The 13,353-nt window shown below is 35.2% G+C and overlaps 1 protein-coding gene across 1 annotated transcript in view; it reads right to left on the bottom strand.

Annotated features, from left to right (window-relative positions):
- Positions 1–7,295: 7,295 nt before the first annotated feature.
- Positions 7,296–13,353, bottom strand: part of LOC121380788 (ceramide synthase 5-like) — a 45,036-nt gene continuing 38,978 nt past the window's right edge. The window contains exons 9-10 of the mRNA XM_041509758.1: positions 13,066–13,222; positions 7,296–12,431 (exon numbers count right to left, since the gene is read on the bottom strand). Coding sequence (XP_041365692.1) covers positions 12,276–12,431; positions 13,066–13,222 — 313 coding nt within the window. The 3' untranslated portion in view covers positions 7,296–12,275. The remainder of the gene's footprint in view (positions 12,432–13,065; positions 13,223–13,353) is intronic.

The following is a 13,353-nucleotide window of genomic DNA, read 5'->3' as shown; positions in this document are numbered from 1 at the left end:
GAAAGGTTAGGAGTTGATATAAAGTACAAAAGAAATCTATGTCAACCAGATAATGATCTTGCCATAGTAGCTAAGTGTGGCTTTGACAAACATGTGAAGACTGTCTTTCTTGACAAAATCATTACAAACATTAAAAATCGATTTACCGACAATAATATCATGGAGGCTTTGAGCTTGTTTGACTCGCAAAAAAAATGATGGAAATGCAGATGACTATGCAATTAGTCACATAAAAACACTAATCCAGAGATTTGGTGGCTATGAAGAGGCAAATGCAGTTCAGGAGTGGGGTGATTTTAAACAATACATGAGTGACCACATGCATTCAAAAACTGCTTCAGATGTTCATGATCTAGTTGCTAAAAGAGGCTTAAAACTTGTTTATCCAATTATGGCATTTCTTGCAGAGATTTACATGGTTCTTCCACCACATACAGCAGATTGTGAAAGAGACTTCTTCCAAATGAAACTGATAAAAACAATTCTTCGCAACAGAATGACAGAAACGACTTTAGACTCGATTATGAGAATTGTAATTGAGGGTCCTAAATTGGAAGATTTTCCATTTGAAACGGCTGTTAAAATATGGTCAGAAAAGAAAAACAGACGCCTTAAAGTTTAATACATTTTATTCAACTGTTAACTGATTGGCACCAAGTAGTAAGTTATTGCCTTTCAGCCTTTGTAAATACCAACATGGCACTTTCTGCTTTTTCTGGGATGTTTTATCTTTTCATTTAGCAGCTCATTATTTGCTAAATAAAATAAACCTGAGATATAAATATAAATTAGAAAAGCTAATTAAAAATAACCCAAAAGAGCATGCATTCAGCCCTCCTAAATTTATTGGACGGACCTTCGAATTTTGCCCGGCACCTACATTTTCCTAGGCACATCCCTGTGGTATATCAAAGGCCGTCATGTGTGCTGTCCTGTTTGTGTGATGGAGCATATAAAAGATATCTTGCTACTAATTTAAACATAGAAAAGAGTTTCTTTAAAATAATGTCGAAATTACCAAATGATTAATAAATCAATATGCTCTAGTGGTGTCATTGAGCAAACCAAACTTTTAACATTTTGTTTTTGATTGGTAAGCTAACCGGGCTAGACCTATAATGCAGTGGATAACTGGTTTGGGGGCAGAAATTTTCGGTTTCCATGGGTCACTTCACAAGAAAACTAGCCACATTTAAATTGGTGGCCATTTTTCAAGATGGCTGCCATCTGGATTTAAATTAATTTGGTTCAATTAAGAGGTTTTGGTGTCGTTTCTTATGTTTTCGACTGCCGAGGCCAATGATGCTCTATTTAATAATCCACTTGAAATTCCAAGACCTATGGAGACTGCTCAAACCAATGTTCAAGCTTTTATATATCACCAGCTGAATGATTATGTCACCTATTACTATACACTTCACTACTAGACGGATTGATATCTGAAGAGAGATTTGGGCACTGCCCATATTATTTTCGTCTTGTGCTCCTCAAGTTCCTAGGGACATGTAATTAAAGCAGAATAAACAACAGAAATATAGACAAAAAACTAGTTTTATTGAAGGGGTTGGACACGCTTCCCCTCCTGTACCTTTTAACAGCCAGTAGGTGATCTGTGTTATGTACTGAGGTGTTCATTCATCTGGATTAGATAGTGACGATGTTCACAATCGATTTTTAGATATACCGAAAGAAAGAACTAGGGGAACACTTGTATTGTAAACCAAATTGAATTCACTAATAAGAGTAGTAATGTCTAACAAAAATATGGGATTCGGTGTCGATACTGGCGTAATTGCTGGGTGGTTGCTGTACTGACATCCCATAGCACAACTCTGCAATTTAGCTGTACCCTTCCCAGGGATGGTACGCATCCCAGTGGTAAGGCATTGGCCTGATGTGCTATTTCTCGTTTCAGCTGGTGCAATTCGACTGGTATATAAAAATCTGTGGTATGTGCTATTCTATCTTAGTGGATAGAGGGGCGAGACGTAGCCCAGTGGTAAAGTGGTCGGTTTGGGTTTCTTGCTCCAACCAGTGCACCACGACTGGTACATCAAAGGCCATGATATGTGCTATCTTGTCTATGGGATAGTGCATATAAAAGATCCCTTGCTGCCAATCAAAAAGAGTAGCCCATGAAGTGGCGACAGCAGGTTTCCTCCCTCAATATCAGTGTGGCCCTTAACCATATGTCTGACGCAATACAACAGTATATTAAATGTGTTGAGTGCGTCGTTAAATAAAACATTTCCATCTTAGTGGATAGAGCATATAAAAAGATCCCTTGCTACTAATGAAAAATTGTTGGGTAGGGGTGGTACGTAGCTGTGGTAAAGTGCTCAGATGATAGTTGGATCGTTCCCAGTCTGCGACGTTAGGACCTCAAGCGAGCACTCAACCGACTGCACTAAATATCACCCCGACAGTCTTAGAAAGGAAACCCTCTACATTTCTCCATTAGTAGCAAGGGATCTTTTATATGCATATCCCACACAGGATCGCACTTATCACTGCCTTTGATATACCAGTTGTGGTGCACTTGTTTAAATGACAAATGGGCCCACCGACGAGGATGGATCCTAGACTGACCACACTGGACTAAACAAAACAATGGACAATAGTGTGGTAGAAGCCACTTGGTGATCTAACACCGAATGACCCTACAGTCATTGGAAAAGCTCATTTAACCTCTGGATGTAGACAAGCTAATAAATGAAAACAACAATCAAATATTTTAATTACTTTATTGATATGAGGTGTAAAAGTCTACATTTGTAATCTACATTTTTAAAAACTGTCAACGACGTGCAATGTTATATTTCTAGCTACACGTTTAGAACATCCACACTGTAAGCGGTGTACGACAATCGGGGGTGCGGACTCAGCGGTCGGGCGGGGTCCAGGGGTCCGGGCCGTCATGAGACCACAGCCAGGTTGGGAATCAGCGTCACGCTGACTATTGGGAGGGCCAGAATACTGTCTGTCCACCCCCGACTGTAAGTATACTCAACAACAAAGGCAATGTGATCATTTATTTTTATTATTATTATTTTTTTAATTATTCAGTTTGAAACCCATCATTTTTTGTGTCTATTAAAATCATCATTGCCTTGTGAACAATGACTGTAAGTACCGGGCATTCTTAATAACAAAAGAAAAGTAATGATTAATTTAATTGTTTTTTGTTGTTTGTTTTGGGGTTTTTTCATTTATTTATTCAATCTGAATCACATTAGTTTTTTTTATTGTCTTGTGAACAATATTAAGTATTCTGAATAACAAAAGTAACGTGATAATTAATTTAATTTTCTTTAGCTTATTCTAAATTGACTTGTGAATGTTTTTGGCTCATTTTGACAGTCTAATTACCAAATTAATGTTATCATTGGGGTAAAAAAATTTTTTAGATGTATATTAAAATAATTGCATTTCTTTTAGTATTCAGTATACACTATAACTTATGTGTTTGACAGTGGAATGAATATTACATGTCACATGTACAGCACCCCCTCCCCCCCGAAAAACCTCAACATTTCACTGTATTAATACAGGTAAAAATGTAGCAATTATTTTATAAATCATTGAGTGGTCTATTTCATGTCATATGACATTACTTGTAGGTCACTTGTTTATTTTTATATCAAAGAGGACAATTTTTGTATTTCAAGCAAAGTTGCATGTAGTTATGATAGAATTGAACAGCTCTAAAAACCACAAAACAATATAGTTAAAAGTATTGGTACAAGAACAAAAATGGGTTATTCAATATAATTAATGCATCCTGTTACAATCATTACAGTAACTAGAATTAAACGAAAAAACTAACATCTACAATATTAAATCATTAATCTCATTTTGGCAATCAGTTGTTTTTACAAACTATTGCATTCACCCAGTTTATTAAAAATAATACCAATAGTATTATTCAGTCCACCACCTCCGAAGCCATTTTTAAAAGCATTATTAGGTGAAGTATTTTTATAAAATATTATTTATAATAGTGACATAGTTATTAATGCAAAATATTTTCAGTTTTTAAGCTGCTTTATTGCACATTACTAAAACTTCTTGCTTAAATTATACATTTTTAGCAAATCCAACATTTCTAGTTGTCCTGGGCCCCGTTCCACAAAGTGATCTTAGCGCAAAGATCATCCTAAGTGCATACTTATGCACAACTTACAGTGATTTGAGAGCTCAGATCGCTTCGTGGAATAGGGCCCTGATGTTTTTAATGCCTTGAATACATATTTTATACAAAAGAAAAAAGGTACATATGTCGGAAGTCAATCTAAGTGACTTCAACAAACTAAAAATCTGGGTATATAGCACATGAATTAAATACAATTATTTATAAAGATCAATAAAATCAAAAAGGAATAAAACAGTTTCTGTTTAAAATTATCCAATAATAAACCACAACATTAACTTGAAATAAAACCAACTGCAGTGACAAGGGTTCTGATAACCGTATCTAAAACTGTATCACTGTAACAAGAACTGTAACGAGGAAATAAACAATTATATACATGTGTATGGCTACACATAAATTTTAACGTTTTAAAACTCTGTCTATTAACTTGAAAACTATAACTGCTAAACATAAAAATATACCCTGCAACACAAAAAAACAAAACATTATGCACAATGTAGTAAAACATATGTACGATAGTTACATTTAGTACAATTATATCTAATCCCAATACAATGTGTAACATATCACTACAATCAGCACCAACACTTAGAAACTGCAATATCTCATAATTTACACTAAATGGTATCACACTATTACTAAAACATGAAGTAGAATACTTGTATTTAATCTAATTGTAACTGCAACCAACATCAAACGTGTGAGGTATGAATAAACCGACGACGGCATGTAGAAAGACACGACACAATGTTTGAGAACAACAAGATGCATAAATAGGCATGAGTGCCTCACGTTTTCGGTAAATATAAAGTAATAAACTCGAGAAACTACAGATGGAATGGATGGACCGACACTTTTATGTATCTGTATCGTTTATTTGTTCTTCAAAGTTAAAGTCTGTTTTGTTTAATGACACCACTAGTGCATTAATTAAATTTATTCTCCATACTATGTCCTATCAGGCCCGTAGGAAGGAAGGAAATGTTTTATTTAATAACGCACTCAACACATTTTATTTTTCGGTTATATGGCATCAGACATATGGTTAAATAAGGACCACACAGATATTGATAGAGGAAACCAGCATGTCGCCATTTCAGGGGCTACTTTTTTCGATTAGCAGTAAGGGATCTTTTATATACACCATCCCACAGACAGGTTAGTACATACCACAGCCTTTGTTACACCAGTTGTGGAGCACTGGCTGGAACGAAAAATAGTCCAATGATGGGAATCGATCCTAGACCGACCACACATCAAGCGAACGCTTTACCACTGGGCTACATCCTGCCCAAAGGCCCGTAGAAATGATATATGCAGTGGGGGTAGGCATATGCCAGCTTTTAGACGCTTTTTTATGGAGTAGGACAAAAAAATATACATTTTCGTTCTTAAGTGGGGTGGGGACAAAGGCCCCTCCCACCCCACCCCCAAGTTCCTGCAGGCATGCTTAGTAGTGAACGTAGCAAACATACCATCACCTATAAAGATTTATCACCCATCTTTTATGCAGAAACATACTGTAGTAACATTACAAGTTATCGTATACGCAAATATGTTTGCGAATAAAATATACATACAGCGAAAATCGCGAACACGTTGATAGCACCGTGAATTTAATTACACGCGAACTTATTTCCGATTTGGTATAATATTATTTACCTAGTCAGAGGTCTGCAAGGTCACGTGATTCTGTAAACCTGCCTGGTCACGTGGATTTGATCGAACTGACACACAGTTGGGTGCAAGTCTGTTGTTACGTAATCTCAGTTTTGTTTGTTTTCTTTGTAACCTTGAATGGAAGTTTGTAAGTACCACCAATAATAAAAAGTTATTTCTTATGATATTTGCATTTTTCAATGTTCTGTATCGTGTGCGTGTTCCATCAATAATATGACAATAGTCTTTATCAGACATACATACAACATTGACGTCCCGTCGACAGCATGGTGAACATGTCCAAGTGTGTGCGTAAAATCGTCATTGAAAAGAGTTTGGCAAATGAAATATGGGTAATTTTGATTTTATTATCGCGGGACACAGTTGCGAAAACCGGCCTCGGTGGCGTCGTGGCAGGCCATCGGTCTACAGGCTGGTAGGTACTGGGTTCGGATCCCAGTCGAGGCATGGGATTTTTAATCCAGATACCGACTCCAAACCCTGAGTGAGTGCTCCGCAAGGCTCAATGGGTAGGTGTAAACCACTTACACCGACCAGTGATCCATAACTGGTTCAACAAAGGCCATGGTTTGTGCTATCCTGCCTGTGGGAAACGCAAATAAAAGATCCCTTGCTGCTAATCGGAAGAGTAGCCCATGTAGTGGCGACAGCGGGTTTCCTCTCAAAATCTGTGTGGTCCTTAACCATATGTCTGACGCCATATAACCGTAAATAAAATGTGTTGAGTGTGCGTCGTTAAATAAAACATTTCTTTCTTTCTGTCGCAAAAATAATTCCTCGTGAAAATGTAAAATGAAAGCCCTATCGCGAATTATTTTAGCCGCGAAAATATTTGCATATAGAGTAAAAACTTTTAGGAGAGCATGACAGGACAATACTTCAAACTTACTCTTAATTGGTTCATGTTATCATAACTTAGGTTTGATTGCACACATTAAGGTTTGATTGCACAAATTATAGTATATATTAAATGTATATATTAAATGCATAGCGAATAAAGTTCAGATGATCCTGCAGTTTCTAACCTTTAATTTAAGAATGTACCAGGGAAGTTCACATGAAATCCTGAGTCCTGCCATGTGAATCTTCAACACTGACAAAACGTGACGTTTGTGCATGTGGTTAAAAACACGAGTTTATCATCGTAAGTTTTCCCCTCATAAACTTTCCATGACCAAACTCTGAACACTAGGACTTATAGACCTGAAAAATATTGCAAATTCCGGGATTTGATTGGCTCCTCATGACTAGAGAATAAATGCATGTGGCTCCTCATGACTAGAGAATAAATGCATTTTAAAAAATTGGCCTTTTGTTCTGTTTATACTACTGATCTATATCCCATCTCCACTGTTCAAACTCAATACAGTTGTATCCATGGATTGTCCTTCACTACGTTATTTACCATCTGGTGTTGAACAATGAATCATGGGAAAACACATAACAAACATTAGCCCAGCGATTACTCACAATGCAGAAATAGTTTTAATGTTTTCTCACTGAGAAAGAATCACTCATTGGTGCAATGTACTAAGTTACTGGGCGATTTGAGCACATACAAACCAATGACCTAATCTGTACTAAATATGACGACATCGTAAGTTTTCAAATGTTTATAATCATGTCACATAGGTTTGCATGTATCTATTTCTGTGTACATTTGTAACAAAACATGACATTAAAATAATTTCTTGGTTACCAGAATTGAACTAAATAAACAGAACTTGTGTTTTAAAGAACAATGTGTGAACGTGATTAAAACAAAAAATCAAAGCAACATTAACAAAAGTACAGTGATACTCATCTAAACCGGACACCCAAAGGACCAAGTAAACAGTCTGGTGTATTGGGGCATCAGGTTTAGGGAGGTTCTGTTATATACTGATATTTAAAAAGGCACAGTGAAAAACGGTTTTGAGGGAATTCCAGTTTACAGAGGGTCTGGTTTTGAGGAATTCCGGTATACAGAGTATCTGGTTTTGAGGGGTTTCACTGTATATAGAGTGGTTTACATACTGTAATTTTGTATGTATACATGTCTATCAAAAATCAACATTAATGAAGAAGAAAACAAAACTTTTTTAACAAATAGAATAATTAGCTCTGTATCAAGTTTATTTCCTTTGTGAAATAATTTTCAATTGTCATTCACTAAAACTCATTTCACTCAGGACATGAACTTAATAACCTGTAACTCATAATAAAATTATGTTTGAAACAAGCATTCTGAGAGTACAGCCAAAGCAATATATGTCCCCCACTGAGCCGAACAAATTTCCGTATCTCCGTTCAACGGCCATAATTCTATGAAAAATGGGTAAATCGCCATGAACATCAAACTTAGTCTATAGCAGTACATGGTAAAGCTAGACATAAAATTTCAGCTCAGTATCGAAGAAGAAAAAAAAGTCTGTAAAGCTAATTTTCATATCTCCTGTGTTCAAGGGCCATAACTCTGTCAAAAATTATCTGTAACGGTACATAATAATGCTATACACAAAATTGCAGCTCAATATTGTGAGGCATTCTGAAAAAGATGTCGGAAAACCATATGACAGACAGACAGACCGACAGAAGGACAGAGACGAAACCTATAGTTCCCTCTGGTTGGACCTGTAGGGGACGAAAAACAAGTTGAGATGATAGTCAGGTTATTCAGGGGTTTTTTTTTTTTTAATCACAATTCGTTACCTAAGATTACATGGGGTGATATGAATCAATTTGGTTCTCCTGTCATTTCATACAACAGATGAACAAAGCGAATGTAGCAAAACAATCTGGCAAAAATAAATATTACACAATAAAAAAAATCAACTAACGTAACATTTACTAACACAATAAACAGCATTAGCAAAAATAACAAAAACAACCAATGGAATTAAACTGAGTGTATACAGGAGTTATTTGAGAGATGCATAATACAAGTACATACGCTAAGTGAATTATAAACAGGCCAATCATGTACATAAAGCAAATTAAAAAAAAAAACGTGAAACAAAATATCACAGACAAGTATGATGGCCAAAGAAATATTACTGTATGGTTAATAATAATGATTTAAAAAAGATATGGTATGCTTAATAATTTAAAAAATTTTTTATTGTATGGCTAATTATAACAAATATTTTATTACATTATTTATGGCTAAGAAAAAAGGGTTGGAGATTTTTTTTTTTTTTAAATATATATAAACAGGATAGTGAAATAATCAAATACATTCTTAAAAACCAGTGATGTAAAATACACACCCTGTTTAAGTGATTACTGATTTATTCCTGGTGCATGTGCACATGCAGTTTCGTTCTAGCACTTGTGATTTTTCATAAATAGAAATAAAAGTTTATTATGGACCTAAATGCATTGCCCACTGTCACAAAAAGGAAAACCTCTTTTTCACTGTGTAACATAATTTTGTTTTGTTTTGTTTCATTTAAAAACATAATTTTTGATATCTAACCCGATTATATCAATTTTAGAAATTGTTTGAAATTAGAAATTAAATATTAATTAGTAAAACAAAGCCACTGATAAATCTAAAATGAGTGGTTTGTAATGAGTGATCTCTCTTGCAAATATGGATCCATTCATAATGTTTTGTCAGTGAAGACAATTAGGAATTAAAAATCTAAATAATTTAGAATGATTGTACAGAACTGTTATTGTGTATTATGCTTTTTTTTTGGTAGACACAATAATTATTTACCATTTACTCTTTTTCTCGTAATTAGAGTAGGCCAGTGGTAAAGCCAGATGTGCAACCCGATTTAAGATCGGTCAGCCTGTTGGTCCATTTCTTGTTCCAGCCAAATGGTGTAACAAAGATTGGTATGTACTACCCTGTTTGTGGGATGGTGCAGTGTACGAAGTAAGCACTTGTCCGTTTGTCTTAACAGGTGAAAATCTGCTCGGACAAGCGAAAATGTACCTCAGTGATTGTCCAGTAGACAAGTGAAAAATTTCAATGCAGTTTCATTTTGAAGAATCAAAACTAATGTCCTTGCATTTGAATAAAACTAACAACTTATTTGGACAAATGAAAGTATTGATGGACAAGTAGATTTATTTGTATCATTGTGGTGCATATAAAAGATTCCTTGCCACTAATCAAAATAAAATTAAAAGAGTAGTCCAGGCATATGGTGACAGTGGGTTTGCTCTCTCACTACTTTTCTCAGGACTTTCTCGGCTAAACAGTCACTTTTAAGTTTAATGTTTCACTGGTCTTTTTAATATACATTTAAATTCAGCACATGCATAATTTTTAAATCTCCACAAAATTCAGAAACAAATCATTCAAAACATTCCAATTAAAAATGCAATGGGTCTTACTGGTTTTAACGTATGGTCTTTAGCACCACTAAGCTATTGTTTTCCTTAAAGCAGATTAGAAGGGAAGTGTGCCTCCTGGTGTGTACCATCTGCCCGTTGGACTATATCTACTGTCCCAACAGTGTAATCCATTATCCGATTATTCTGGCAATCGTTTTTGGCTATGAGAGCATACAGTGAATTCAGACTGGTAACATTCTACTGAGTATCATGTGACAATCACATTGTATAATGTTAGCATCAAGGATTGAGTGCAGACATTGATTGCAAGGCTGAAAAAACCTGGCACAGCTTAGCTTCTTTGTCAAATTATTTGTCCTTTCATTTGGGTTTTTCTCTCCTCCTTCTGTTTGGGAAGGGAAGGGTTTGTACAAGTTTTTAAAGTCCAGGGGGCCTAATTCACAAAACTCTTGCAACATTGCGATCTCGCAGTGTAATGCTAAAAGACTTACAAAGAGGATGCTTTGTTGTCTAGCAGAGCCTAAGAGACCTTTGTGAATTAGGCCCCAGATTGGAAACTTAATGGATGTGGAAAAAGAGAATAACCAGTTACCTAAGTAGGATATTAGCATTATCCTTTGATGGCAAGAATGGGAAAATTTTCCATTCAGCCTTAACAGGATAAAGCTGATATCCTAAGTCATTAACTAGTTATTATTTTTATCCTGCAAAACATCAAACATTATGGGCAAAACAATTATTTGTGTTGTTTTACCTACACTATACGTTGACCTAAAGGTCAAGTGAGCAATTTTGTGATGGATCTAGGGATGTAACATCACAATCCTAATTACAGAAAATATTCATCTCTGTCTTTGTATATTAAGGATGGCGTTTTGGTTGATTTTTGTGAGGTGAAGATGCATTTCATTAAACAGATATAGAATATAAAAAAGCCAAAACTATTCAGTTGTGTTTGATTCTGAACATTCTTATTTTTCTTACTTTTGAAAAAAGTAGTACCTATGTACATAAGTTTCTATAGTTACAGTAGTATTTAACAATTTGATGTAGAATTCCTATGCTCATTTATTTGTTTACACAAAGGGTTTTTCAATATGTTCATTTCACAGAGGAAAGACAATGAAATAATATAAAATATGCTATGATTATGTTCAAATTCCATAACCGGTTATAAATAAAAATATGAACAACTCAAATCTATAATATAACACTGAACTAAATTCTTTTGTTGCTGGTATGTGTTAAGGTAGATTTCCAAAGTTATAAATAATAATAAAATTATTCACCGAAACACCTGTATTTTCAAACAAACGGGGAAACAACCTACATTTGTCGTCAAGTGTATAAAATCAGAGATAAACTAGTAAACAGTGGACTGGCTAATACATTCTAAAGTTTGCTAATTAAATTCAATGCTGGTAAAATATTTTGCTAATCACAATTTAAAATCTTTAAGTTACAAATGCTACCCACCAGTCCGTCTAAAACCTAAAATATCTATCTCAACGCAATGTTGCAGAGGTAGAAACAAAAATCAATTTAAATATTGCTATTCCCACAGGCCAGTTAGATATGTTTAAATGCAATTATAACAGTTATATTAGTTGGGTTTGTTTTGTGTTGGGGTGTTGTTGTTGTTGTTGTTGTTTTTTGGGGGGGGGGGGGGGGGGGGGGGGGGGGGGGGAGGAGGGGATATATTTTTCTCTACAAATATTGCATATCGGTCAATCAATCAATGTTTTCAATCAATAATGTGTGTGAGAGGGCAGGTAACTAGCGACTTTTCATGGGGACAAGTAACTTTTCTAGATAACTAGTTCTCCAGACCATGAAAATAGTTCTTAATTTCCACCCATCAGTGAAGAATTAGAAATTCACATTGGATAGGTTTATAACAGTATCTTCTTAAAAAGGTTCTTCAACAACCACTCATGTGGAAATTGGACCTAAAAATAGCACATATTTTCTATTTTGGAATGTTCCACAATTCAAGTGGATCTTATAAATTGGTTGGTTTATTTTTCATCAAGACAGCATGGGAGACAACCCATCCAGGTGAAGACTTCTCCACACACTCACCTTCCAGCACACCCACCCTCCTGTTCCACCCAACCACCACCTTATAGCACCCATCCTTCACCCCTGTTGTCTAGGAAGTCTTGATGCGGCGGCCAAGTGCCCTGGAGGAGATAACTCCGTTCCGACTGTTTGCCATCTTTGGCTGGTCATTGCTGTCTGGCAGTCTTTCCCCCTCACTCTCTTCAGATATTTCCTCCTCACTCGCACTTCGGTTGTCATTCCCCAGCTGAAACACGCAAACATTACCAATGATAAATATTAATTTTGTATCTGACAGAGATTATTATATGGACAATGCACTACATATTTGAGCTCTGCTATTTAATTTTCAATTTAATTTTTTTTTTTTTTTTAGTAAAAATTCTAAATTTCCAAAATATCTCTATAATAGTTAGTGGAGAGTGCCCCAGATGATTACTGAACCACATTTTCAGACCAATCCAAATGAAACTCTATAGAAGATAGATTTTAAATCAAATATAAAAAATGCAAATATTTCAAAATTAGTTTGAGAAGACTTCCCCATATAAACATAGTACCAAGTTTTACAACTATTCAATCAAAACTTAAGAAGATAATTATTTTAATTTTTTATATTAAATTTTTATTTAAAATGTTTAAATAACAAAAATAAGTTTTTTTTTAATTTCCATAATCTCTCTCCACCAGTGTCTGAAGACTGCCCCAGAGAATCATAGCACTAAGTTTCAGAACTATTCAATAAAAACTTCAAAGAAAAAGTTGACGAACGGACCACAAATCCGTATTAGAAAAGCTCTGGCAACAAAAATCAATACGAGCTAATAAAAAAATAACTATATGTACATCATTCTGTCATCCCTTTTATCTACACCGCTTACCTCCCCCTTCTTGAGAGCTGCGTAGGCCATCTTGACGATGATGATGAACCAGAAGATGTGCAGAACCTGCAGTGTGATGAGCAAGATGTTGTACACGAAGTACACGTTACAGATGCCAACAATCGTGTGGGCCTCGAACAGCGTGGAGCGAATTATCCTACAATTCAAAACCATAAACAATGAATAAATGAATGAAAAAAACATAAACAAAAGCAGGGACAAAAATGACAAGAAATTAATAAAGTAACAGATTACTTTCTGTGTAACCTTGAATTACAATTAAGAACC

Source organism: Gigantopelta aegis, chromosome 9 (genome assembly GCF_016097555.1).
Source record: "Gigantopelta aegis isolate Gae_Host chromosome 9, Gae_host_genome, whole genome shotgun sequence".
In the NCBI taxonomy this organism is placed as follows: Eukaryota; Metazoa; Mollusca; class Gastropoda; order Neomphalida; family Peltospiridae; genus Gigantopelta; species Gigantopelta aegis.
Note: the sequence above shows the minus strand (reverse complement) of the source record. Positions and strands in the feature narration are given on the sequence as shown.